The sequence below is a fragment of the Pleurotus ostreatus genome (assembly GCF_014466165.1).
Source record: "Pleurotus ostreatus strain PC9 chromosome Unknown scaffold_3, whole genome shotgun sequence".
NCBI lineage: Eukaryota > Fungi > Basidiomycota > Agaricomycetes > Agaricales > Pleurotaceae > Pleurotus > Pleurotus ostreatus.
In genome coordinates, this window is record NW_023503158.1 from 2046155 (window position 1) to 2071837 (window position 25683).

Here is a 25683-nt window from a genome sequence, read left to right on the forward strand (position 1 = left end):
CAGCATTGGAGACGATTGGAGGACAACCCCTCTGGAAACGTACGGTTATTTTATAATTCAGATCCGAAATAAAGAAATAGGCAAATAGGCCTCCTTCTCACGCCAGCAGGTGGCCAGACGCGAACGAACGGATCGAGACCACAATCAAATTTCCTCTACAACGGCGGTTCCGAATAAAGCGCTATTGATGTCCTCGATAAGCAACTTTGCTAGCGCCTTCGGAGGCTTCATCAGCGATTTCTAAGATGATAATTCAGCTTGAGAAGAAGATGGAGATGTCCCGGTGGTGAGTGAGAGGCGGAACTTAAGAGGGGCGAGACACTCTCAGGGACGAATCAGGGGCGGAATGAAAACTCCCACGGTAACCAAGGCTATAATAAAACCACCTGATCACTCAGCCTCGCGTTATCAGATAACTTTTTCCCCGCCCGCGTCAGGGCCTGCCTCATTTCGTAAAAAAGGTCAGTTCTCTCTCAAAAATCATGTTCCATCGAATGCCGTCCCCATTCTTCTTTCGAACTTCGCCAAAATGCTCACTCATGGTATCAGACGACTCCAGGCAATGTTGCTCGGCCACAATGTCAGCCCAGAGAAGCTCTACGCTGAGCTGGAGGCGTCCTCAATCCCGGTCTCCACCGCCGACTGCAGAACGTGTCAGGATCCATGCGACGAAGGTACGTGCTCCCGCTAGGCGTTTTGGTTCTCGCCTAACTCAATTTCAGGACATTTGTCGTACGGACGGCGGTTTGATGTAGACATGGAGACTCAGCTGTTGGGATCAATAAAGCCGTATCGGAGGCAGGTATGGCTGCTCCACGGCGCTACGCCGTTTCGCGCCTAACTCAATTTCTTTCCAGGTCATCATATCGACGGGCAAGTCAGACTGGGATCGGGACGTTACGGACACCAAGGGCAGCCTGGCGGCGCATATACATACTGTTGCGCACAAGGCAGCTCACTCCTCGGTGTTCCACCACAAAGCAGAGGAAGAAGTTGTTCCGGCGTCTCTGCCTCACGGGATTTATCGCCCGTCTGACTCTACAAAAATATCAATACTTAACGGAAACCATACGACGGTATCGGAAGACCACACGCATGAAACCGTCCTCATCCTTCCGGACTACAAAGTCGTGACGGGTGTCCCTTCTACGTTGCACGGCGCGGAGGCATTGTATCAAACGGCCCTCGACCCCTCACTTGGTCGCACCGGAATACCCCTTGAGAAGGGAACACTCAAAACCTGGGTGCTACCTTATTCTTGTCTGATACTTCTCTGTACGTAACTCGTCACTCTCTGTCTATATTGGTACTTATCACCATCTATCTCGACAGGCTCTCACAAACGTCGTGATAACCGGTGCGGACTGTCAGCACCCAAGCTTGAACAATGTCAGCCGCTTACTCTCTATTCAATTGCTCAAGCGCTCACAGCTAACATTCTCATATGTACAGCGTTTATCCACTCTTTAGAACATCATGGCTGGATGGCAGATACCAAACTCGAGGATCCCTCCCTCACAATGGATTATCCCTTAGAAGAGGTCAACGGCACAGAAGAAGACCGTGAAGCGTATCTTCTCAAGCACCTAAAGGACCTGCCCTCAGAGAAGAAAGCCCTCATCCTGCGTAATTCCCACATAGGTGGCCACAAATACGCGGGCAACTGCATAGTAAGTTCCTCCCGGCCCCGCCTTGTTCCCACCGCATAGGGACTTGGGAGTTTTCCCCACTCTTCCGCACCATGCTAATGTCAGTGCCGCAGATATACACACCGCAAGGCGCCAGCGTGTGGTATGGCCGGATAACACCGCATGAGATCGAATCAATAGTGGTTAACACCATCATTGGTGGCTTGGTCTTACCGCCGCTCCTACGAGGCGGGATTAACCTTTCCCGACCCGGTTGCAGTACACTGAACGACTGGTAGTCCACGCTTCGGGTCGGTTCCGTTCCATGGGGTTGGGGGGTTGGGGATGTTCATTTCTATATTTTTCCGGTCGATGGATTCACCTGTACATGTTGGATATGTTGCTACACACTAGACTCTACTCTATCCTATCGCCAGTATTCCCTAGTGTTGGGACGAGCTTATAATAAATAATGTATTGTTGCATATATATCACGCTGGCACAAGTGCGAGCTACAGAGGATATTGTTACACTTGTCGTCTACAATAAAGCACCGTTGAGAAGATTGAACATAAATGCCTACGTGAAAGGAAAGCCGGATGTATGGTATTGGCGTCGAGGAGTAATGTATGTGATGAGGGAACCGTCTACTAGGTGAGGGGGAAAGGTGTGGTCCGTTTTCGTCCACTAAACATACCGTTGAGTAAGAGTAAGAGAGATAACCTGCCCAAATAACACGTCGCGTCGTCACTATCCTCTGATTAAGATACGGGGGTAGGGAGAGTCGCTCGCAATAGTTGCGGGGGCTACACATCATCCAAGCCGGTGAAAGCTAGGCCCTTTCTCCTGGCATGCGCATATCTTCCAGCGGGTCTCGCTGTATCTTCGGCCTCGTCCTCCGTGTTTTCATCAGGGACCTCTTCGTCATCGACAGCCTCGCTAGCCTCCGCCCCGTTCTTCAATCTGCCCGCCGGGGGCTGCACCACGCTCTCTCCCGAATACGTGAACCCACGGAAGTTCTCTTGCACGCTATTCGTCAAGGGCGTCCCGACGGGATCTTTCTTCTTCTTTGGCGCTATCTGGATACCCTGCGGCGCGGCGCTCTTCGCAGAAGACCCCGACGGACCGTTCGGTATGTGTCCTGAGGTAGATATTGACAGGCCAGACAGGCCAGCAATACCGTGATTTTTGGGCTGATCGCTGCCCAGGGGACCGTTCGGCGTGTGGATATAGCTTCCGCTGACAGACCGGGACACCCACGCCTCTGAAGGGTCATCCTCGTCCAAATCAACGATATCCTCAATCCCGATTTCCCGAATATCAGCAGATGTAAACTCTGGGTCGAAGCACGCTGTCGATTCGTCCGACTCGACGTCAGGTTTGAACGGCGGTGTGACTTGTTTCTTTGCCAGCGCGTCCCAGTCGATCATCTTGAAGAACGGGTGCTCTTTGAGCTCAGACGCGTCCCGCGAGGCACCCAGGCGATGTTTCGGGTTTCGGTTCAGAAGCTACGACAAAGCCGAAATAAGTATTTGACACAAAACCAGGGAGTGATATCATAGTGATGTGCAAATAAAGAGGCAACAACGACAACGAAAATGGTTTATTACTCACCCCTTTGACGAATTGCTTGCCATCCTCGTTGATAACGCCCTTCGGGAAACGGATTTTACCGAAACAGATGTTCTTGTACATCTGCTGGGTGTCTTCGGCGTAAAAGGGACTCCAGCCACAGCACATCTCGAACAGGAGAACGCCTAATGACCAAAAGTCGACGATCTTTGAATAACCTTGCTCATCGAGCAGTATTTCTGGCGCTAGATATTCCGTCGTGCCGCAGAATGTTGTCGTAAGTTCGTCCGCTCGTAGATCGGCCTTCGAAAGGCCAAAATCGCATAGGGCAACGTGACCCGTTGCATCGAGAAGGATGTTCTCTGGCTTGAGGTCGCTACATACGTCATGAACACCAAGTCATGCGGTAGAGATCGAGTCGAATTGTTGGGGAAGACTTACCGATAAACAATGTCGTATTTATGTAGGTGTTCCAAGGCCAATATGAGCTCCGCGATGTAGAACCTTGCTCTCTCTTCGGTAAACCTCGTCTCACGCTGAAGGTGCCAGAAGAGTTCGCCGCCGCTCTTAAAGTCCGTCACCAAATATAGGTCTGTTTCCGTCTGAAAGCTAAACTTTAGCCCAACGAGGAAAGGTGATTCCAGCGACCGCTGGAGGATCTTGCGCTCTCCTATGGTATGTGCGACTTCCTTCTTGGCTACGATCTCCTTCTTCGAGAGGACCTTCATGGCGTATATACGCTTCGTGTCCCGTTTGCGCACTTGGAAGACCTTGCCAAACGTCCCTCTCCCGATGAGTTTAAGGAATTCGAAATCTCGTGGAGTTAAGGCTCGTTTCGTCTAATTGGCGGACCACGATCATCAGCCATCAATCAATAAACAGAATATTGGGGAAACGTTGGGGTAAATGTACGTAAAAATATGTGGGGCAGAGTGACACGTACCTTGTACTGTTCATAGGTGATTTGTAAACGCATATCGCCATTGACCTCCTCGTTCTCGAGTGGCCGGAGCCTGGGCGATAAGACCGATAATGAGGTAAAATCACGGTGGAAATTGATGAAAACGTACTTGTACCACTCATCGACAGTGTGATCGTGTTTAAGGATGGGCTTCACCTGCACGGCCCCCAGGAAACCGCCGTCTGTCACGGCACGATCGTAGACGTTGAATGTGAGAAGGGAGTCATCCATGGTAACATCACTGTGTTATGTGACAGCGCAGCAAGCTTGAGTTAGATGTGGGGCTAGGGTGATGTCCGATGGGCACGTACAAGGAGACCTCATGTTTCCAAACTGGATTATGGGCGGATAGCCTGGCGAAGAGACCATTCGCATGGTTGGGAACGGCAGCGGTGTTAGTAGTGTTCGAAGATGTTCCATTCGATTTCCCAGACGATACTGAGGAGACTGGCGATGAGTTGGTGCTCGACTTTCGCCGTTTGATAACATCGATGGCAGCGCGAGATCCGATGGCCCCCAATGCAGACAGTGCACTCGAGGAGCCGTTGCGCGATAGAGCGGTAGCGGTGCCCTTGGCTTCCTTCTCGGATTCTTCTGTTGGATCCCTGCTGACAAACTCGTTGTTCTCAAACTGGACGACGACGTAGGGGCGGGCATTCAGCGATTGGACGTTGAGGCCACGAGCTTGTATCAGTTTGACGTGAATCTGGCCTCTAGAAGAGCCTGACTGAGGAGCGCTAGAAGAGGACGAGCCATTTGACGAGGAGGACGATGCCGATGTCTTTGAGGACTTGTCTGCAGGGGATTTGTCTTTGCGGGATGGTGGCTGCTGCATGCTGAATTCTGGTGCATGTAGAGAGAGTTGGGTTGTTGGTAAGGCAGCTGCAAAAGCCCCGAAGATGGATGTTCCTAGGGGCGTGAGATCGGCGTTGTCCCCGGATGGACCGTTAGGAATTGGGTTCGCCGAAAATGATGGCGAGGTAGGCGAACTGGCCGAGATATTGTAGGGTGAGCGCGGCGTGGCGAGGAGGTGGTGATGATAGCGACTTGTGGTCACGGTCGGGGTCTGTGCACCATTTGAAGTATTTGAAGAAGATGCAGGGCTCTCAAAGGGATTCTTGCACTCCTGGCCATCGGGACCCGCTCTGGGAGTCGTCTGGTCCATTGGGGAGGACGGCCAGAGCTTGAGCATTGGGTGGAAATGGGAGATGATGGTGGTAAGAGATAAAGAAGAGATTGGGGTGGAGCAGAAACTGGAGCACATCAATATTCGACAAGTTGTATCGCATTATTTATTCCCGAGCCCTTTTCTGTTCCTCCAGCACTCGCCGCGCAACTCGAAGCCCCGCCAGCGTCCCCCCAATCATCAGCCCGGCAGCGACCGCCCGCTGCCCAGCCCGCATCGGCAGTCGGTCTATACAACATCCCCTCTTTTAGCCTGCGCCGCGCCGCTCCGATAACCAGCCTCACTTACATGCCGCAGAAAACATCGCCGCAGTCCCCACACCAGCAATCACCTCCCGAACGTCGCCCAACCCAACCCGCTCGACGCCCTCCTCAATGCCGACCCATCCGATCCCCAGTCCAGCCAGCTTCGCCGCCTCCCACCCCCCAGACTTGAGCCCCGCGAACATGATCCTATAGTTCTTCGTTTTGTTGTAAAAGTACCACCCCTCCACCGTCGTCGGTGGCCGATGCGCATTCTCGGCCAGGAAGCGCAGCGACTCGGTCTGTCCTCCCCGCACCAGACCAATGGCTGCTCCAGCGATGAAGGCCGTCCCCGGAATAAGGTACCACCTCGGGGGCACTGTGATGTGGATAACTCGCTTTTCTGGCGTTGTGCCTTCGGCCTCCGACGCGTCAACCGTCATCGTTGGCTGTGTCATCCCATGAGCGTGCGTGGTGTCGTTCAGAGCGCGTTCGGCCGTGTTACATAAACCTTAACCCTAGATTGTGGCTTAATTTTCTCATGCTCTTATCTTCTTCTCATAGCGTCCGAATGACAAACAATCTCACATGGAATGGGGAGCACCCCGTTTCTTTTATAAACGCAGCATACAATATTATACAAATAAGAAGCATTGGCGTATTACATGCCTGTTGATCAATCATCGTTGTCCTCCTCCTTCAAATTAGGATCGACCAACGGCACAAGAGGACACCGTGCATCTGACTCTGCTTTGACCTTGAACGCTTTCGTAACTGGTCGCTTCGCCACCGGATTCTCCAGTTTGAACCGCCGCATGTGGGTGACGGCCTTGCTCTGGACTTTCTTCATCAGCGCAGACTGCGGCCCCGCTCGTGACTTCTGTCTCGGTGGTCGTATGTCCTCGACCTGCACGCTAGATGAAGAGGCTACGGGCTCTGCGAACCACTCTTCCTCTGAACTTGAAGAGTCGTCGTCACCCTCTCTACGAGTTCGCTTTCGCTTCTTGGTGTCGACCAAGGTAAGACCGGGTGTGGGCAGAGGTGGTTGATGAGGTAGTCGCTGAAGGATCGTGGTAAGGTTTGATCCAGATGATCATCGTTGCGAAACTCACCGAGAACTCAAACTTGCACATCATGAAGCCCTGCTTTCCCACCGATCTCTCAGCCTGAACATACGATCAACGCGCGCCCCACATATGATGGAATAGATCAACACACCTTTACGACCATGTACAGGCCATCGTAGCGGTAGCTGCATACGGAGAAGTTCATAAGCATAAGAATCATCATATCATTTGGGGTAGCTTACCCCTCGGCGGGAGCGTAGCGCGAACCCAAACCGGCTCCTCGAATGACTCGGACTGGTCGCTTCAATTCAAACGAACGCTGCAGGTTCCCCCGTCAGTTCTACCCAAGCCTAAAATGCCCAACAACATACCTTCAACGCCATGTTGCCCATAGTCCATTGTTGGTCACTCGTTTGTTCGCCTTCCCATCCCTGAACAATGGTTATTTGGTGGCAGATCGAACAATGGATTGATCAAAACGAACCTTCTTGTCTCCTGAGCCATATGTTCTACCCCCTGAATAGATATGAATAACGATCGAGTCACAGAGGGTTGGAAGTTACCTGATCCTGTATATGTTCTGCCGCGAGTTTAGCTGAATGTGTGCAATGGAGGGGAACGTTGTGACTCACATGAAGTCCCCGTGATCGACGTCGTCGGGGTACCCTCCAGATCTGAATGAAAGTTAGACATGAAGGAGTAAACATGGGGCTGGAACGCACAAGACCACGGAATAGGCCCCATCTTCGGCCGTCCCGTGGATGCCAGCTTGCCATGGAGCGTGCACCCCATATGCACTACACTCTTGCCTACTCTCAAACGTCTTTCCGACGTGCACGCCTTTGACGTGCCCAATCGTCTTTCTGCATGATCACAACGGAATCATCAACATCGATCACGGATGAAGGTTGATGATATGACACGCACGGGTTAACGCCGGGTGCACGAATCATTATTAATGTGCTTCTGAGCCACTGCACGCCGTGAAATGGATGAAGTCGTCTTTCTTCTTGATACGAGCTAGTTGTCGGGATATTGAGAATTTCGCTGGAGACTTTTGGAGTTTTCGAACGCGGTTGGGGTGCGCTTGAGGAGGAGATGTCGCCGAATGAAGGTCGTGGTATAAAGAAGAGAGAGAAACTTGTGGTCGAGAGCGGGCGAACTAATTGTCTTACGTAAGCACTTAAGCGCAAACAAACACACGAACTCCAACACTTGCCACGGCCTTCGCCCAAAACGTCCTAGGCCATCTTCAGAGCCACCCGCAAAACCAAAATGTCAGAAAGAGGCAGATCGAGCTCGCCACGCCCGCTGCGCGACGCAGAGATGGCCGTCGACTCGGAAAAACCCAACGCAAAAGTGGTCATCGTCACCAACCTCACGCGCAACGTCGTCAAGGCGCACCTCCAGGTCATCTTTGGCGTCTACGGAGACGTCGCAAAAATCGACCTCCCGGTATACGGCAAATGTACGTGTATTTAATCTAGTGGCTTGGTTGAGTAGGGTGTAGGCATGTGGTTTACATGTTTATCGTTTATCTAGCCGGGCAGAATAGAGGGAAGGCCGCTGTGGAGTATGCTGAGTCCCAGGCGGCAAGAAAGGCGGCGTCGCATATGGATGGAGGCCAACTTGACGGCGCGGTCCTCAAAGTCGAACTCTCCGATCTCCCTGTCCGTTCCCGCTCGCGTTCGCTACCTCGAGGAGGGCCACGCAACGGCCGTGACAGACTGAGGTCGTTTTCGCGCTCTCGAACCCGCTCGCGCACGCGGTCTCCCCCACCTAGATACAGGCGCAGAGGGGACGACGGAGGCTACCGTGGCCGGGGGATGGGACGGCGACCGCCACCAAGGGACTATCGCCCCCCTCGCTCTCCCAGTCGCTCAAGAACACGCTCAAGATCCCCTATCCGTCGCAGGAACTCCCGTCTGGGACCACGCAGAAGGTCACCCAGCTACACGAGAGGTGGATACGGCAGGAGACGCTCGAGGTCCCGCAGCTACTCCGTGCGCTCCAGTCGCTCCCGTACAAGATCTGTCTCCCGTTCGCGTTCGCGCTCCCGCTCCCGGTCACGGTCAATGTCCTATTCTTCTTATTCGAGATACAGCCGCAGCAGAAGTCGCTCTAGATCTGGCGGCAGCAGAGCCAGGAGGAGTTACAGCAGGGACGACATCCGAGACAGCAGATCAAGGTCCCCTCCACCTGCGAAGGACTAATACTTTCACATTTTACTAGCAACCATTTCTGACAAACACTTGTCTGTAATATTGTCCGTAGTTTTACTGATGCAACATGCGCATTAGTCCCTGAAGTGTATTATGTGACTGTGCGTCTATATATTCTATTAAAATTAGCTAGACAGCAACCTTGCATCTATAGCTAGTCGCTTGACACCGAATCGTTGTCTGCAAGGAATGGGCTAGAGAGAGAACCAAGTTAGCTCGACACACAGGTCACAAATCTCGATCTCTTACGCATAACCATAATCGTTCCGAATTGCATTAGACATCCACTCCTCATCAGCTTCTTGAAGCGGGAAACCTGGCCCACCAGCCAGACTCAAGACGACGGGGAGGAGGACGAGGCCGTTCAATGCCCCAGCGATGATTAATGTTAGCCACATGCGGAAGTAGTAAATCTTGTCGTCTGTCAGCATATGCAGAAGGCATAGGAAACGATGTAGACAGACCTCTAGGAGCTTCGAGCGCGTTAATGCGAGCACACACATCCCGATTAACTTCGTAGTGGTTATGCCTGATATCACCTAGTTGGATGTGAGTCGTAGAAATAGGTAAGTACACGACCGTTTACTCACAGATGGCCCTACATCGACCAAAGCAGTCCACATCCTTTCGTCGCGCTCCCTTTGTCCTGCGGGGTGGTCAACAGGAAGACCAGACCCAGTGTTCATGAACGCCCGCGCGACGTGAGCACAAAATTCAACCGCAATGCCCAAAGAAATGACGAGGTTGACCAAGCTGATCGCGTTCAAGCTGACGCCCCATACGACCATCATACCCATCACGTTGATCACTGTCAGCGCAACGACAGCGGTGACGATTGTGCCCGTCCTCCAGGAACCCAGGAGCAGCGCAGTTACGATGAGTACAGAGGCCAGGCCCAAGCCGAGGATCTCTTGGGTGATTGCGACTATGTGGGCGTACTGGTCGAAGAAGACGTAGAAGATGGAATAAGGGAAGACGTCCACTCCGGTTTCTTGGGAGATGTCCTCGGCTACACGGTGCGCAGCCGCAAATGCGTTGATGAAGTCGCTTTGGGTCTTGAGTGGCTTGTGTGATGTGCGGAAGTGCGAGGCAATAACGCTGGTACCCTCCTCGCTCAGTGATAGTGCCGTACCGAATGAAGCTTTGCCAGCAAGCGGGCATTCTTCCGTCGTCGGCGAGATCAGCCACTGCTGCAGGTACCTCATAAACTGCTCGTCTTCTGGGAATCCATCCATAGTGATATTCCAGGCGGGCTCGTGCCCCTCGTAGCAGGGACGGCAACGGCGGGGAGCCTCATTTGGACCACAGAAAACGTCCGGAGTCGCTCTGCGTACACGGCAACACGTATCCTGGGCCGGGTCCAACCAACGGAAGAAATCGTCAATCCAGGATGCCGCGGGTTGAGACATGAATGAGACATCTGGCCGTTTGCGTTCAGCTTCCAAATAATTTCCAACTGAGAGATCTTGACATGTTGTGAATCTGCCACATAGTGCTTGCTGACCAGGTCTCTGGGACACATCGACGTTGCGCGAGACGAAGTAGACAGGAGGGCCAATGTCGAGATATTCGTCGAGGTGATTGAAGTAGGACACAAGGTACGAGTCAGAAGGCAGAGCCAAACGTTGATCTACAACACTTATCGTTAAGTCATTAAATACTCGAGCGAGAAATTTATCTTACCGAGGCCAAGTTCTATATGCTGTATTGAGATAACAGACGCAACGAAGGCGCCGCCGAAGAGTGCCAAAACTACGCCTTTGACGATGGGCCGTAGCAAGAATGGCGCATAGTAGTGGCGAATCAAGCGGGCAAGCGGACCCATATCACTGCTACTCTGAGGACCGTCCGAGAGAGCGATGCGAGAAGGCATCCGGATGCAAGGGAAACAATCAACACGACTCGCCTAGAGCCTATGTGAGACGATATCTGTCAGGTTAAGGGGTTCGCACTTACTTCGACACGCTTAAGATCCAGGTAGAGGGCACTGACGAATACAGTGACTTGCAAAACCGCGTTAAGGAAAACACTTCCTGCAGCGTATAGAGCGAAATTGCGAACAGCCGGCATAGGTACCAAGGCTCCGAGTAGGAATGCAACTGTTTCGGTGACCGAGCTGAGCAAGATAGAGGGTCCCATCTTGGCTAGGGTTCTTGCGACACGCTCCTCTGCTGAGAGGATGATAGGCATAGATGCCGAATCGCCGTCATGGGTGGAAGGGAAGGGGGAACGGTGGGAGCTTGTTGGCGACATGGTAGTGGCAGCATAGTCTCCCTCTCCATGTACTGCAAGTGAAGCCGAAGCATTCGGACCGTGCATGAGGTTCTGCCTATCGAGTTCATGCACCAGCAGATACACATTGTCAACTCCTACAGCAAGTACTAGGAAGGGTATCACTTCCGCAATGATTAGGGTAACCTTGACATCGAGCAAGGAGAAGAACCCAACAGATGAGGCCACGGAAAGGATGACAAGTAGAATTCCGAATAAGCCTAGCGAAAATTTGGCACCGACGAAGAGTCGACGAGGGAGTCTGGGCAGAAGAGTGGGCGTTTCTCTTGAGTCGATGGACAACGAAGAGGGCATGGAGCGCGAGAATTGCTTCGGGAAATTGCGACCCCAGCGAGCAAGCGATCCAACGACGCCTTCTTCCTCGCGACTATCTGCATTGCTTCCTAATGTCAAGACGACATAGAAGAACATTGCCAAATACGACAGGACCACGATCTTGACGTCCATGTTGGTGCTCTTGTTTATTTCTTCTTCGAGCGAGACACCCGTAGAGAAAGCGATTTCCAACCCTGCCTCGGATGGTGCACGTCCACTCAGAATAGACAAGTACTGACGGAGGGCGGTCTCCCACTCCATCGCCTTTGCTTCTTCGATTGGGTCCAGCGAGTTTGACACGACGTATGTGATAACAAGGGCTTTGGCATTCACATAGTCCTTGCGTCCGTTGTTGTCTTGGGGGACGCCACCCACGACGAAAGACGGTTCCAGCGGTTGCTGGTAATCGGGCAGGCATTCCCCAGGAGAAGCCGCACAGTCTTTGAGGCGATCAACCCATGTTGTTTCGTCATAATCGTCGAGGTCGTTACCGAACCACGCCATGACCGACTGGACAACGCAAGCACCGTCTGGTCCAGCTGGCTTAAAGCATACGTCAGAGAGTTCGTAACCATTAGGAGATGAGATTAGAGAGCGTATGTCGTTCTCTACGCCTGCCCAGTAGTTGAGGGTCTCCCACGAAAGCACGGGTCCCCTCTCGTCTTCTGAGGTTTCTACAGCCCCCGGAATAGCGGTTACGAAGATTTGTTCCGTTCGATAGAAAGGTCCAAAGTTTTGGTCGAAAAAATCCTTGTTTTGCTTGCTCTCCGAATCGGGTGCAACCCACAGACGTACGGGTTCAGTCTCCACTTCGAATTTCTTCCATCCGATATTCAGAAGACCGACAAACAGGAAGACAACCGAAAACATAAACCAAGGATATGATGCAGCGAAGAGACCTAGTTTATAAAAGCCGCGTCGTAGAATCGTATTGAGGGGATAATGGCGTGGTTGAACGGTTTGGATGGGGTCGAGTAAAGACGCGCCGCGTCCAAGATGCCTAGTATCGGTAGTCATTTCGGAAGATTCTTCGCCATCCGTATAGGTCGCGAGCGAACCAGCACCAACCAACCCACGACTATGTGATCGAGGTGACGCGGTCTCCCCAGCTAACGCTACTCTTTCGTACGTTCGCTCTCTCCTTCGACGGATAGTAAGTTGAACAATATATCCGACAAAGAAACCAGCCACTGCGAGGGAGTACGCGAGTATCAGTATGAACGAAAGGCACGACAATAGCCCGACATGGCAGGTTGAGCCGGCGCCTGGGGGATCGATGGAGGCTAGTGGGGTGCATATATCTGGGCAGTCGATACAAGTGCATCGACTCAGAAGGTCGTTGTCTGCGCAATTCCGGGGTATTGGGTCCAATTGTACGAAATCCTGGGGCGTGGCCCGAGGATAGTTTATTTGGAAAGGACTTCCCAAGTCCTTCTCGTCCCCCAAGAACTTCAGGAATGCAACATAGTCCTTGGCACCCCCTCCTATGAAGTCCATTGCATAAGCATTAGCTGCTCCGACCTGGACGCTCTTGCAGCTGTCGAAGAACCCCTCCGCGAATTTATCCCCAACGAAGAAGTCGACCGACTTGACTGCAGTTTGCCCTGAGGATGTTGTTTGCGTTGAGGTAATATTAAGGAAGTCTCCCTGGGATGGCGAGCAAGTGAACTTGCAGAAGAAGGAGCGAAAATTGTTCCTGCATGCAGGACAGGCAGCTATGAGAGGTTCAGCTTGCTTGAGGTTGTCCCTCAGTGTTTCGACCTGAGCCGAGGTGCAGCACGTGGGGTTCTCTGCAAACTCTGAGCCGCAGACGTCCACCAACAGTGCCCTGCCCGCCTCGTCTGGCTACAGCAACGATGAGTAGAGCGTCGAACATAGCACAACGATGACTTACTTCTATTGGAGGACCATCGTATGGGCAGGGCAGTTCCTTCCCGAACATGCCCCGCCTTCCACATGAGTCCCTCATCGCACATCTCCCAATGTCCTCCTTGTTCATCTTGGACGACTTGGGTGGTTGGAGCGGGTTAGAGGTCATGAACGAAACAGGCGCTCAAGTACTTCTATGATCGCGTCGCGGCCTCAGGCACGTGGACTCCAATTATGTCCTCCTCGACCACTGCCGCAAAACCTCGCAAACGGTTTGTGGGCACAAAGTCTTCGAAGCCGTCAAAACCCGGTGTTGCGTCCGTTATATCGAACCAAATCCCGCAGGATATCCTCGAGAATGCCAAATTGAACGCCGCGATCCAATCACTTCCCTCGAATTACTCTTTCGAGATCCATAAAACCATCCACCATGTCAGGAAGAATAACGCGAAGATTGTTGGACTGCAGATGCCCGAGGGCTTGCAGATGTTTGCTTGCACGATCTCGGACATCATAGAGCGGTGCGCAGGTGGTGTCATATGGCAGCAATTCAGCCCCAGGGGATTCATTATAGTTCACTAATAGATTCACTGATGCGCTGACTGTGATCATGGGCGACGTTACCTACGGTGCATGTTGTGTCGACGACTATACGGCTGTTGCACTAGGCTGCGATATGCTTGTTCATTATGGACATAGCTGCCTTGGTGCGTACTGAAGTTCATGATTTTGACTCCATGATCTTATGTCTTCTCAGTTCCGATGGATCAAACAACTATCAAGACACTCTACGTGTTTGTGGAGATAGGGATCGACTCAACACATCTTGTGCAGACAATCCGAGCCAATTTTCCGGATACTCGAAATGAGTTTCACGAGGCATTGCTGGACGATGAAGAGGCAAGGAGCAAAATTGCTGTAGGATCCCTCATTGGACCAAGCACTCGTCTGCGAATAGGGGAGACACCTTCGCTACCAGAGGAGCTAGCTACTGTAACTCCGGCCACAATATCGAAGGAGGCAACTCGTCTGGCCTTGGTGTCCACTATTCAATTCGTCGCTGCGCTACAACACCTGAAAGAGCAGCTGGTAGCCGATCTCGACGTCACGTCCCCCATCACATCTGAATCAAAGACCATACTCAACACTGGAAGATACGATGTCACCATTCCCCGTGCGAAGCCCTTGTCTCCCGGCGAGATCTTGGGGTGTACTGCACCTCAGCTAGGCGATGTGGATGCGATATTGTATGTATCATTATGTGTCCTCCCCCCCTTCTCTGATACTGACGTTTCGGATTAGATATCTCGGGGACGGTCGCTTTCATCTTGAGTCCATAATGATCGCCAATCCCACTGTTCCTGCTTTCAGATACGATCCATATTCCAAGAAATTGACTAGGGAGCGATACGACCATAAATACATGCAGGACACGAGGAACGACGCTGTGGTCACTGCCAAATCAAGTATACAACGCCTAACACATTCACCTGACGGTCACGACGACCAAACATTTTCTAGTATGTGGGGCGTCATGTTAGGAACTCTTGGGCGCCAGGGTAATTTCAAGCAGCTTCAAGTATGTTGAAGTTTCCTCTTTATTCATAGACTGTTGGCTTACGTTGGCTTATAGGCCATTACTCGTCAACTTGAAGCTTCACAGACGCCGATCCCCTACGTACCCATCCTTCTCTCCGAGCTTTCACCAGCGAAGCTGGCCTTGTTCAACCCATACATCTCGACATTCGTGCAAACATCTTGTCCACGTCTATCCATAGATTGGGGCTACGCCTTCGATAAACCCCTGCTCAGTCCTTACGAAACCGCTGTGGCTGTTGGTCATAGACAGAGTTGGGTCGACGAGACGTCCTCTGAAGAGACTGGAAGAAGATCGGCCATAGGTACCTACCCTATGGACTTCTACACGGCAGGGAGTCCCTGGGCAATATCAAGAACTAAAGGCGAATTCTAATACCATGAATTGAATACGAAAGCTGTATCCATAGCATCTTCATAAATATATTGTTCGGAGTTCATGATACGAAGGTCGACGACCGCTCAGCGTTGAGGCAAATGGAAACTTCTGCTGCTTCTCAGAGGCTCCATGTTCTGGTCTATTAGGGCGAAAACATCATTCGTATAGCTCTCTACGAAGGTCACACTTGAGGTCTAGCGGGGCCTTTACTCCTGTTCCACGTACTTATGGCGGATGTCCTGCCATTGTTTCTATTGCACGGTCGTCAGCTCGAGCCAGACAACATTGGATGAAGTCGACACACCCCAGCGTTCCAGCGGTCATAGAAGGTAGTAACGGCGACGTCGAAGCCAATTCCGAACGCAAATGCACCGGCGAAAATGGTGGAGACGTAGACACCTAAGCAACGGAGGTCAACGATACGCCGGGCATTGGGCGGATTTGCGGCCTACTGTTTCGTCGAAAGAAAGCGTTGTAGACGGTGTTGGCGAACTGAAACTCCTTAATGAGCTACTAGGCCTCTCGAGTAATCCGGGGTACTCACGGCCATTGTTTTGAGTGCAGACAAGGTGCTACTAGGGTGAGGGCGAGGTGATGGTTTGGAGTTGTGCGAGGCCGGCGACTTCCGAAAAGGGATCAGACTCGGGATTTTGCAAGTCACGCTTCTTTCAGATCACAGACATGTTCGCTGCTCTACGCGCCTCGCGCTCACTGCCGCTCCCAGCGACGAGGGCACTCTCTTCGCGGCTGTACTCGCAGCAGCCACCGTCGAAGGTTGATGATCTCGTCGACCTCCTCGTCGCCGAGGCCTCACCCGACCCCCCGAAACCTCCAGCCAACGCATACCCTCCTCCAAAGCCTCCGCCAAGTGCCAAAGGCAACAATCCCTTCAGAGACTCCGCAGACTCGAGAATCAATGAGATAATCCGATTGCCCAACATGTACCACTTGCACTGTCACTCGTCGCGAAGCAACACTATTACAACGTTCACAAGACCAAACGGAACGCCGATAGCCTGGTTTTCGGGAGGGTCATGCGGATTCAAGAAGGGGAACCGTGCCAGCTACGAGGCTGGGTATCAGTGTGCTGTCCGAATGTTCGAGCGCATCGAAAAGGAGGTCGAGAGTAATGGGAAGCTGGAGCTCCAGCTCGTTTTCAAAGGCTTTGGTCAAGGGCGCGATGCACTGCATAAGGCTATCATGACCACGGAGGGGGAATTCGTACGGCCTTTGGTGAAGGCCATCGTCGACAAGACACCTATTAAGATTGGTGGTACCCGTTCGCCCAAGGCTAGACGACTATAGAGTGGTAAGTCCTCTCCGTCCCATTGTCACTTCGTTTATGATTGATTGAGTGCTTCTAAATAGCATTTTCGACGATCATACATTATTTCTATCAAAATCATCTCTACACGCTGTCGTTAACAGTGTTCACTACGTGGTCTAATCGCTTTCACGAAAGTTGGAAATGAGAGTCTACCGCGAATTTCTGATAGTCCGGTCGTTTCAAGCTGTTGAGCGCAACACTCTTGTCCGTTTCGATATCTGCTATGAGGGCCTCTGAAATGGAATAGTATCATCAGAGACAGACGCAAAAATACCTGATGGATCACTGACCTCGGGAGACATAATCTAGCTCTGGTCGTATGTAACCAAGCACCACCGCCCGCAATTCGAATCCATAGAAATCCGACTTGAAGGCATGCATGATATGAATCTCCTAGACATCGTCGGCGTCAGGAAACGAATATTTTACGAGGAAGACTTTGCGTACAGCAGTCAACCGTTCGTTATGATAGAACGGGTTCCACCCTAAGCTCATGACCATGGGAAGCACCTTCACCTCGTCTTCAAGCAGGGGTCTATCTTCCCCTGCAGGGGGGATCACCTGCGCATACCCATAGTACACACCGGTACGAGCGACAGAGCTCAGTGGCGAAATAGATTCATCAGGCAGATTGGCTATGTGGGAGATTAAATATCGTCGACCAAGAGCTTAGAAAGGAAGCAAGTACCTGTAGGACATCCCAGGTCTTTCCCCCCTCTGCCAAAGCCACGCTGAACCAGCCCAGAGAGGTGGATGGGGAACGGTGGTTGAGGTGACTCGGGACCGACTATCTGCGGCCGGCTTTCGCGGTAGCTCTGGGTCTGCACTGGTGCGGGGGGAGGGGCGCCGTGGGCAGCAATTTCAGCAGCGGTCTCTATCTTAGCAGCAGCCATAGTAGTGGTCGCAATAGTGGTACTGAGTCAATGTCAACTGGGGACGGAGAAGGAGAAGATACGGGCGAAGTGTAGCCGGCTGGCACAAGCTGGGATGATGAAAGTCATTTGTAAAGTCCGCATTCATCGAATTGCCACTCTTGCCTCTTCCCATCATGTCCACCTATCAGCCAGCGCCCGGTGGAACAGCACAAGCATACGGCGCGTATCAGCCTGGCGCATATGCCGTACAATATTCCCCAAACACGTCGCCGAACATCCCCGGGGTCGCCTCAACGTATTTCATGCAGCAGCAACAGCAATTTGCCCCGAAGCCCGAGCTACCGTCGCCTCCGCCAATCATACCTTCTGTGACACCAGAAGTAGCATCGCAAGCTATGGCAAAACTCATATCATACCAACTGAAGGAGTCGGGATTCAACAAGGCTGAAAACGAAGCCCTGCAGAAGCTGGAGCACGAAGTCGTTGCTTGTGCGCATTTCATCGTATACCTAACGTGAAACAGCGTCGCTCATGGTTTCTAGTCGTTCAGGAACTGTACCAGCGTGCCCACGAGTACGCCAACCTCGCCAATCGTGGCGGACCAATTGCAACAGATCTCTTGCGATCGTGTCAAGAACATGGTCTGGAGTCCAAAGACTTGAGACGAATACGCACAAAACATAGGAAGAAGGCAGCAGGTAAGTATCTTTCATGAAGCCGATAGCTCGCGCAATGTTGATGTTGCTCTCAAGGCTCGCAATTTATCACCAAGCGAGACGGGTTCAATCCACCGACACTCATATCTCCACCGTCCCGCTCCCCATCCCCAGAGCTGCTTCCTTCAGACGATGAACAGCCCCCTGTCCCAGTAACCCTTCGTTCATTACCAGCGTACTTCCCAAGCCTGCCCCCAAAACATACCTATCTGCGAACACCCGTGCGTTACTTTCGCATCTTTCACACGTAAACAAGGTGCTAACGATGTAACAGGCTTCACCACCGAAGAAAGCTGCATTGCCTTCACTAGAAAAGAAACTACAGACGGCCGGCCTCGTACAAGAATCGCTTCGTAATCTGATGTTGGCTACGGAAGACAGCTCTGGGCAGGAAGACGCAGAATTATTGGGGCATATAGTAAACTGGGAAGCGGGTCTTCATCCGCGCAAGAGGTGGAAGGTTGGCACACATTGACACCGTGCATCTGCTTCTCTGTCGATTTCGTTGTGCTGAATTGCATGCTATGTTGCTACCACCAGACACCATTCTTCTGACTGGCCCTCGTTACTTCCCCGATTTTGGTCGGGATACTGTTGTAGATAGTGTGGGCAAGTTGCAGCCTAGAATCAAGCGTGTCCAGCGAGGGATAAGGTGGTCGATCTATAGTTTTCTGAGCTTCGCTGTAGACACTATACAGGTCTTCCACTGTCAGCAGGTCAAAGTCAACACTCATTTTGTCAAATATAACATTGGGCGGCGTACGAGATGTAATGCCAACCCTGGCAAGTTGACGACGATCATGCTTGGTCAAAACTTGATTCCAGAAGTAATCATTGTGGTCTGTTCATTCACGGCATATGGGTGAGGACACAAGGTGATTCAGACGCGTTGGACGTACTTGCTAATACAGCAGCATCGGAGTCGGTCGACGAGGAGTGAGCGAACGCTTCAGCGGCGGCTCTGGCCTTCTTTTCCTCTTCCTCCTCTTCGCGCCGTACTTTATCTTTTACGCGCGCGAGTTGGTCTTCGAGTTTCTGTTGATATTTAATGAGTAACCAGTTCCATATCGTGTCCGACAGTGAATGTACCTTCAATAACCGTTCGTCCCTCGCCAAGGGATCACTGGCGAAAGCGCCGGGGGTTGCGCGAGGTCTTATCCTGACATTCCGGGTGGTTGTGTATCGCCCAGCAAAGCTAAGAGCTGGCCTGGCCGCGATTCGTATTGAGGAAGTGGAAACGGAGAACATGGTCTTCGAGTTCTGCGGAATAGAGGAATCGAAGTGTTTGTTCGTGTTTGATGTAGACTTAGACCCAGACACGAACCTTGCACTGATCCCGACCGTACTCATCTACCGCAGTCATGTACAATGGCATTGGATTGACGACCCCCCGTGGAAGGTCAGTATCTACCACTCATAGCTATTATCCTAACTCAACGAACCTCCAAAATGCAGCGGGACCAATGGCTATGTGGTCCGAAACTTGTCCACTCTCCGGAGCCATCAAAGTTCCCAAGATCGCGCAAGTGCTTGGGATGTTGCACCACCAAAGCACCGTGAACCCGACGAAGGCATTCTTGAACACGAGCGCAAGCGAAAAGTCGAAGTAAAATGCTTGGAACTCCAGCTGGAATTGGAGGATAAAGGGTAACTTGTCATAGTGTTGGTTTCGGATGAGTATTAAACACTACCATGACAGGATGGAGGAAGAACAGATTGAAGAGCAAGTCAGTGCTCTTCGGACAAAACTCCTTGCGAACCTCTCTTCTTTGGAAGCTTCCGCCAAATCCCTCAAGGCCTCTGACACGCATGGTCTCGCCGCCGCAAAAAAGAGCGAACTCAGCAAAATGGCGCGGGCGTTGGGGACACGCACCGATTATGTCGAAGGAGACGCTTTCGACCGAGAGAAGCAGGAGGAGAATAGGCAGAAACGCATGGCTGAACGTGAGGAACGAGAGAAGAGGAGCAAGGAGGAGCGTGCGAAGATGGAGGAGCAAAAGGCCAAGTGGGAGGCGGAGAAAAGGGAGAGAGAGAGGCTGAGACGAAGAGAAGAGGATCGCATTCGAAGGGAGAGGGAATCCGGAGACCTGCGGCGGAAGGACAGCAGGATGCCCCCACCTCCCCTCCCGCCTTCGCGCGACAGGGATGACCGTCGCGACGATTTCCGTGGTGGTGATCGGCGAAGGAGCCGAAGTCCCCGACGCGGGCCTCCCCCAAGCCGACCGGAGCCTCCCAGGCAATCTCGCGGTCGTTCGAGGTCCCGTTCTGATTCACGCTCGCCCTCTCCACCGCCTCGCAGACGGCCCCGCTCGCCTTCTCCAGCTCGCTCAAGGTCTGTCTCACGATCGCGGTCCCCAATTGATCGCCGACGCGGTTCCCCTATCCCGTCTGCCTCGCCTCCAGTGCGCTCTCGACGAACACGTTCGCCCAGCCCTCGGCGCCGACCTCGTGATGTGTCTATGTCTCCCCCTCGCCGACCCCGCTCTCCCCGCTCGCGTTCTCCTCCCCCTCGCCGTAGCCGCAGCCCTGTGCGCAACGAGAGACGCGAACGATCGCCGCCAAGGAGGCGTGCACGTTCTGCTTCGTCTGACTCTTCCATGTCTGTGAGCACTCGCTCCAGTCGCTCCAGTCGCAGTGCAAGCCGTGACTAAAATGAGGCTATATACTCAGTTGTACTTATGCGTCTGTTCTTATTTGATGATGACTTGTCCATATATGAATTGCATTTTCGGCAATTTTTCGGACGAAACTAAAATACACTGCGTGACTCCGGTGAGCGGGATTTGCTAGACGACGATCACATTCATAGACTCAGAGCATAACCGAGCGTGTCCTCCTCGCTCTCGAAGGTATACTTGGCGACGTGCTCCCTCTCCTTTCGTCCTCTCCATTGCTTCCATGTCGCGAACGGCTCTTCGTACCTCTCCTCTTAAGCGTCTCAGCAATGCAAGGGCCAAAACATGTTTGCCTATGCGACTTATGTCTAACAGTACTCTGGCAGAGGAGGTATGTACCGTCCGACTTGAATCCTTGATGCAACATAGTGACTTCAAACATAAACATTTGCCTCTTTAAACTGTAGGCCAAACCCCTACCCTCATCTCCGTGCACGAAATACCAAGCACCCACACATATCGTTTCAACTCCCAGCGCATACACCTCAGAGATCCTAGACCGGTCGGCTAAATACATCCTACCGGTGTATGCGCGCCCCCAGTTCGCGCTCAGCCATGGGAAGGGGTCCTGGGTGTGGGACGTTGATGGCAATAAATACCTCGATTTCAGTGCTGGGATTGCTGTCAATGCGTTGGGCCATGCGGATGACGGTGTTGTACAGGTGTGTATGTCTCGTCTGATATGTCTCCTATATGTGGTTCTTCCCATGAAACAACAATTTGGATGCCTTTGGTCCCTCTGTCTTGGTCTCGGGGCTGAAATCATTGTTGCTATCGAACTACGTATTGATTGTCGTGTACCATCCACTAGGTCCTCGCTGAGCAAGCCGGTAAACTGCTTCACACGAGCAACGTGTACCATCATGAATGGGCAGGCAAACTCGCTGAGCTCCTGGTGATACTCACGGCCAAAGAAGGCGGCCTGGGGTTCGCCGCAGGACAGACACACCCGTCCCCTTCCAGCGCGAAGGTATTCTTCTCCAACTCAGGAACGGAGGCGAACGAGGGTGCCTTGAAGGTTGCCCGAAAAGTCGGTAAAGAGAGATGGGCAGCGGCGAAGCCAGGCCGCAATTGGGACGATGCGGCCTGCGATAAGACGCGAATACTGTGTTTCGAGCACTCATTCCATGGACGGAGCATGGGAGCGCTGAGTGTGACGAGCAACCCAAAATACCAAAAGCCATTCCTACCCCTCATTCCTGGGGTAGACGTAGGCACCTTCAACGATTTTGCGAGTATAGAGGCACTCATCACGGATCAAACTTGTGCAGTCATTTTAGAACCGATTCAAGGAGAAGGTGGCATTGGGGTGGCGCAGACCGAATGGCTGAAGGCAGTTCGCCAGAAGTGCGACGAAGTAGGAGCAATTCTTATATATGACGAGATCCAGGTGAGTCAAATCATGAATCCGCGAATGCAAAGGAACAAATGCGATTGATATCATCATTGTCCATGGGTTTAGTGCGGACTATATCGGTCTGGGACTTTGTGGGCACATTCATCTCTGCCCGTCGAATGTCATCCGGATATAGTCACGATGGCAAAACCGCTGGCAAACGGGTACCCCATTGGATCAGTTTTGCTCAGGGATAGCGTCAGCGATAGCATGACCGCAGGTGAGTTCATTTCTCCGACGTTCGACGGATTTCTTGGCCTCCCGATAGCTTAACATCTTCTATTCGTCTCAATGTACAGGAACTCATGGAACTACGTTCGGTGGTTCGCCTCTTGCTTGTGCAATTGGACATCATGTCTTGTCACGGCTAGCCGATCGGCCCATGGTCGCCCAGGTCAGCGAGACAAGCGCATATTTGATGGGGCGTTTGAACCTGCTGCCGAAATGGTTCCCGAATATCCTGCAGAGTAACGTCAGGGGACGTGGCCTAATCCTAGGCCTCGGGTTCAAGGATGCGACTATCCCAGGGAAAGTCGTGAGTATGGCCCGGGAACGGGGAGTATTTGTTCTGACGGCCGGGAGCGATGCGGTTCGACTTGTTCCGAGTCTGAACGTGAGCAAAGAAGAGGTGGATTTCGCGGTGGATGTAATTGAAGGCTGCCTGGGATCACTGTAATGTATTCGCGTCTATTTGCTGTAGATATTTCTGTCCCTAGGTCTCATGCTATACTGCCCTACCCGAGACAAGGAGATGCCTGACGGCCAATCAACGGCCTTACATTTCACCGGCCAATTACATAATGCTGGTTACGGTTACCTTAAGAGGCCATCGAATTTGAGCACTGTGATTTCACTTTTTGGTCTCTGCTCTCTTTCTTTCTCTGACCATCATGGACAAGCTCTCCTCCCTCACCAGGTTCAAGGCTGCCTGCCCGTACCTCCACAGGACAAAGTCCTCGACTCTCCGCACCTTATGCACTTCAGCTTCCCCGCGATTCCCCTCGCTCTCGGTCCTCACCGAGAAGGCTACAAACTGCCCCGTTATGGGTCCAGCCTTGACCACGCGCTCGAAGCAGATTGTTGCGGGGTATGCTAGCGTCGCAGGCAACGCCGACGTCGAACAAATCCACAAGCAAAAGGGTGTATTCCCTCCCCCCGGCGCGACAGTCGAAATGTGCCCGCACGCATCAGCTGCCCGGGCTGCAGCGCGCACGGCCGAAGAATTGGCTGCTGCCGCCGCTAAGAAGAAGGCCGCTCAACACGCAGGCCGTGCTACTTCTTCCAAAGAAGCTGCCGCTGCAGGTTGCCCGTTCCATAAGGCCGCCGCTTCGACCGCCAGCACCTCGGCCCAGACCATGCCGGACCACACCGGGTTCAACTATGAGCAGTTCTTTGTTACCGAGCTCGACAAGAAGCACAAGGACAAGTCCTACCGCTACTTCAACAATATCAACAGACTTGCCGAGAAGTTCCCCGTCGCTCATACTCACAGCGTCAAGGAAGAGGTCGAAGTTTGGTGCGCCAATGACTACTTGGGGATGGGGAACAACCCCGTTGTGTTAGAGACGATGCAGTGAGTTTCACTTTGGAATGATATCAATGATCGAGTATTGACGATATATCTAGTCGCACTTTAGACAAATACGGCCATGGCGCGGGCGGTACCCGTAATATCGCTGGAAACGGTGCTATGCATCTAGGACTTGAGCGCGAATTAGCAGCGCTCCATCGCAAGCCTGCTGCCCTAGTGTTCTCATCCTGCTACGTCGCAAATGATGCAACGCTCTCCACCCTCGGCACAAAATTACCAGGGTGTGTCATCTTTTCGGACAGGATGAACCATGCATCCATGATCCAAGGCATGCGGCACTCGACCGCCAAACGTGTCATATTCGAACACAATGACCTTGTGGACCTCGAGAACAAGCTCAAGCAGTATCCAAAAGAAACCCCAAAGATCATCGCTTTCGAGAGTGTCTATTCTATGTGTGGCAGTATTGGCCCCATTAAGGAGATCTGCGATCTTGCCGAGCAGTACGGCGCTTTGACCTTCCTCGACGAAGTCCACGCCGTTGGTTTATACGGACCCCGAGGTGCTGGTGTCGCAGAGCACCTAGATTATGAGGCCCACAGAGCCGCAGGCCGTAGCGTCGAACCCATTAAGGGATCTGTTATGGATCGTGTGGACATTATCACTGGTACGTGGAATTTTTCTATTTGACAAGCATCGAAGCTGATCATCATCATCCTTAAGGTACCCTTGGCAAGGCTTACGGCGCTGTTGGTGGTTACATTGCTGGTTCAGACGATTTCGTCGACATGATTCGGTCTTACGCACCCGGTTTTATCTTCACTACTTCCCTACCTCCGGTCGTCGTCGCTGGCGCAAGTGCGAGTGTTGCGTACCAAACTGAATATGTGGGAGATCGCCAACTCAAACAGGTCAACGTGAGAGAGGTCAAGCGTCGCTTCGCGGAGATCGATATCCCAGTCGTGTAAGTGTGGACACGTTATCACACTTTTTCATAAGCTGACTGACGATGTTTGTCTTACAGACCCGGCCCATCGCACATCGTACCAGTTCTTGTTGGTGATGCCGCACTGGCAAAAGCTGCGTCTGACAAACTTCTCTCGGAACACAACATCTACGTACAATCCATCAACTACCCAACGGTCGCCGTCGGCGAAGAACGCCTTCGTATCACCGTCACCCCTCGTCACACTCTCGAGCAAATGGACAAACTCATTCGCGCTGTTGATCAGACGTTCACAGAGCTTGGCATTAACCGGTTGGAGGATTGGAAGGCGGTTGGTGGACGTGCTAGTGTCGGCTTGCCCGGCCAAGTACCTGTCGAACCGATCTGGACAGACGAGCAGCTTGGCTTCGCCGATGGCACTACTCCCAAGACGCTGAGAAATGGTGCTCGCCCCGTTGTGGACATGCAGGCTGTCGAGGTCTCGAGGTCGCGCTTCAACCACCTACTTGGCCCGAAGACTGGTCCCATCAGCAGCAAGAGGGAACAGAACGAGACCGAGAAGTTGCTCGAGGCTACCCGTATTCTCGAAGCTGCATTGGTCAACGGCGGGCTCAACCTCAAGACCGGGGCTGCACACTACAATGCAATCGATAGTGTACCAATCCCTACGCCCGTTACTGTCGCGGCCGCAGCCTAGGTTCCCTCCCCCTCTCGTTCGTTACATTCCGTTCGTCTTCGTACCCCCTGCTATCGTTTAGTAGTTGTCGTAAATCACACATACATTGTTGCACAATAAGAAGCCTTTCTCAGGCGAAACAAAAAGCTAGTGAGAGCGTGTCCGAGGAAAGCATCCATGCAAGAATACAGTAAATTGTCTACTGTAGATAG

At 52.4% G+C, this 25683-nt stretch overlaps 15 protein-coding genes across 15 annotated transcripts; 8 read left to right on the plus strand and 7 right to left on the minus strand.

Moving 5' to 3' along the window:
• Positions 1–529: 529 nt before the first annotated feature.
• PC9H_005239 (uncharacterized protein) lies at positions 530–1927 on the plus strand (the record flags this gene model as incomplete). Its single annotated transcript, XM_036774814.1, has 6 exons — positions 530–674; positions 723–802; positions 858–1275; positions 1333–1389; positions 1453–1670; positions 1763–1927. The coding sequence occupies 6 exons, from the start codon at positions 530–532 to the stop codon at positions 1925–1927; spliced, it is 1083 nt and encodes a 360-aa protein (XP_036633316.1).
• A 507-nt stretch (positions 1928–2434) lies between these two features.
• PC9H_005240 (uncharacterized protein) lies at positions 2435–5353 on the minus strand (the record flags this gene model as incomplete). The annotated part of the gene is made up of 6 exons (XM_036774815.1): positions 2435–3136; positions 3243–3576; positions 3642–4039; positions 4144–4213; positions 4271–4402; positions 4473–5353. 6 exons carry the CDS (start codon positions 5351–5353, stop codon positions 2435–2437), a joined length of 2517 nt encoding a protein of 838 aa, XP_036633317.1.
• A 100-nt stretch (positions 5354–5453) lies between these two features.
• PC9H_005241 (uncharacterized protein) lies at positions 5454–6047 on the minus strand (the record flags this gene model as incomplete). The annotated part of the gene is made up of 2 exons (XM_036774816.1): positions 5454–5575; positions 5636–6047. 2 exons carry the CDS (start codon positions 6045–6047, stop codon positions 5454–5456), a joined length of 534 nt encoding a protein of 177 aa, XP_036633318.1.
• Positions 6048–6265: 218 nt separating this feature from the next.
• Positions 6266–7609, minus strand: PC9H_005242 (uncharacterized protein; the record flags this gene model as incomplete). Its single annotated transcript, XM_036774817.1, has 9 exons — positions 6266–6649; positions 6702–6755; positions 6808–6841; positions 6899–6975; positions 7028–7087; positions 7141–7165; positions 7289–7330; positions 7379–7519; positions 7584–7609. 9 exons carry the CDS (start codon positions 7607–7609, stop codon positions 6266–6268), a joined length of 843 nt encoding a protein of 280 aa, XP_036633319.1.
• Positions 7610–7931: 322 nt separating this feature from the next.
• On the plus strand, positions 7932–8781 carry PC9H_005243 (uncharacterized protein; the record flags this gene model as incomplete). The annotated part of the gene is made up of 3 exons (XM_036774818.1): positions 7932–8124; positions 8199–8326; positions 8446–8781. 3 exons carry the CDS (start codon positions 7932–7934, stop codon positions 8779–8781), a joined length of 657 nt encoding a protein of 218 aa, XP_036633320.1.
• Positions 8782–9032: 251 nt separating this feature from the next.
• On the minus strand, positions 9033–13523 carry PC9H_005244 (uncharacterized protein; the record flags this gene model as incomplete). Its single annotated transcript, XM_036774819.1, has 7 exons — positions 9033–9072; positions 9128–9291; positions 9343–9417; positions 9469–10508; positions 10562–10784; positions 10835–13330; positions 13380–13523. The coding sequence occupies 7 exons, from the start codon at positions 13521–13523 to the stop codon at positions 9033–9035; spliced, it is 4182 nt and encodes a 1393-aa protein (XP_036633321.1).
• A 65-nt stretch (positions 13524–13588) lies between these two features.
• Positions 13589–15326, plus strand: DPH1 (Diphthamide biosynthesis protein 1; the record flags this gene model as incomplete). The annotated part of the gene is made up of 7 exons (XM_036774820.1): positions 13589–13875; positions 13940–14061; positions 14112–14272; positions 14372–14443; positions 14489–14601; positions 14657–14933; positions 14988–15326. The coding sequence occupies 7 exons, from the start codon at positions 13589–13591 to the stop codon at positions 15324–15326; spliced, it is 1371 nt and encodes a 456-aa protein (XP_036633322.1).
• Positions 15327–15535: 209 nt separating this feature from the next.
• PC9H_005246 (uncharacterized protein) lies at positions 15536–15879 on the minus strand (the record flags this gene model as incomplete). The annotated part of the gene is made up of 4 exons (XM_036774821.1): positions 15536–15580; positions 15634–15728; positions 15782–15821; positions 15874–15879. 4 exons carry the CDS (start codon positions 15877–15879, stop codon positions 15536–15538), a joined length of 186 nt encoding a protein of 61 aa, XP_036633323.1.
• Positions 15880–16010: 131 nt separating this feature from the next.
• PC9H_005247 (uncharacterized protein) lies at positions 16011–16634 on the plus strand (the record flags this gene model as incomplete). Its single annotated transcript, XM_036774822.1, has 1 exon — positions 16011–16634. The coding sequence occupies one exon, from the start codon at positions 16011–16013 to the stop codon at positions 16632–16634; it is 624 nt and encodes a 207-aa protein (XP_036633324.1).
• A 148-nt stretch (positions 16635–16782) lies between these two features.
• On the minus strand, positions 16783–17549 carry FMN1 (riboflavin kinase; the record flags this gene model as incomplete). Its single annotated transcript, XM_036774823.1, has 4 exons — positions 16783–16889; positions 16947–17049; positions 17104–17291; positions 17345–17549. The coding sequence occupies 4 exons, from the start codon at positions 17547–17549 to the stop codon at positions 16783–16785; spliced, it is 603 nt and encodes a 200-aa protein (XP_036633325.1).
• Positions 17550–17704: 155 nt separating this feature from the next.
• Positions 17705–18722, plus strand: PC9H_005249 (uncharacterized protein; the record flags this gene model as incomplete). Its single annotated transcript, XM_036774824.1, has 4 exons — positions 17705–18020; positions 18074–18229; positions 18308–18468; positions 18522–18722. The coding sequence occupies 4 exons, from the start codon at positions 17705–17707 to the stop codon at positions 18720–18722; spliced, it is 834 nt and encodes a 277-aa protein (XP_036633326.1).
• Positions 18723–18777: 55 nt separating this feature from the next.
• PC9H_005250 (uncharacterized protein) lies at positions 18778–19495 on the minus strand (the record flags this gene model as incomplete). Its single annotated transcript, XM_036774825.1, has 4 exons — positions 18778–18953; positions 19011–19088; positions 19147–19282; positions 19337–19495. The coding sequence occupies 4 exons, from the start codon at positions 19493–19495 to the stop codon at positions 18778–18780; spliced, it is 549 nt and encodes a 182-aa protein (XP_036633327.1).
• A 113-nt stretch (positions 19496–19608) lies between these two features.
• Positions 19609–20898, plus strand: CWC21 (RNA-splicing factor; the record flags this gene model as incomplete). Its single annotated transcript, XM_036774826.1, has 3 exons — positions 19609–19646; positions 19703–19894; positions 19947–20898. 3 exons carry the CDS (start codon positions 19609–19611, stop codon positions 20896–20898), a joined length of 1182 nt encoding a protein of 393 aa, XP_036633328.1.
• A 247-nt stretch (positions 20899–21145) lies between these two features.
• ARG8 (acetylornithine aminotransferase) lies at positions 21146–22994 on the plus strand (the record flags this gene model as incomplete). The annotated part of the gene is made up of 5 exons (XM_036774827.1): positions 21146–21253; positions 21465–21584; positions 21734–22312; positions 22385–22538; positions 22618–22994. The coding sequence occupies 5 exons, from the start codon at positions 21146–21148 to the stop codon at positions 22992–22994; spliced, it is 1338 nt and encodes a 445-aa protein (XP_036633329.1).
• Positions 22995–23208: 214 nt separating this feature from the next.
• On the plus strand, positions 23209–25492 carry HEM1 (mitochondrial 5-aminolevulinate synthase; the record flags this gene model as incomplete). Its single annotated transcript, XM_036774828.1, has 4 exons — positions 23209–23891; positions 23945–24516; positions 24573–24813; positions 24874–25492. The coding sequence occupies 4 exons, from the start codon at positions 23209–23211 to the stop codon at positions 25490–25492; spliced, it is 2115 nt and encodes a 704-aa protein (XP_036633330.1).
• Positions 25493–25683: the final 191 nt, after the last annotated feature.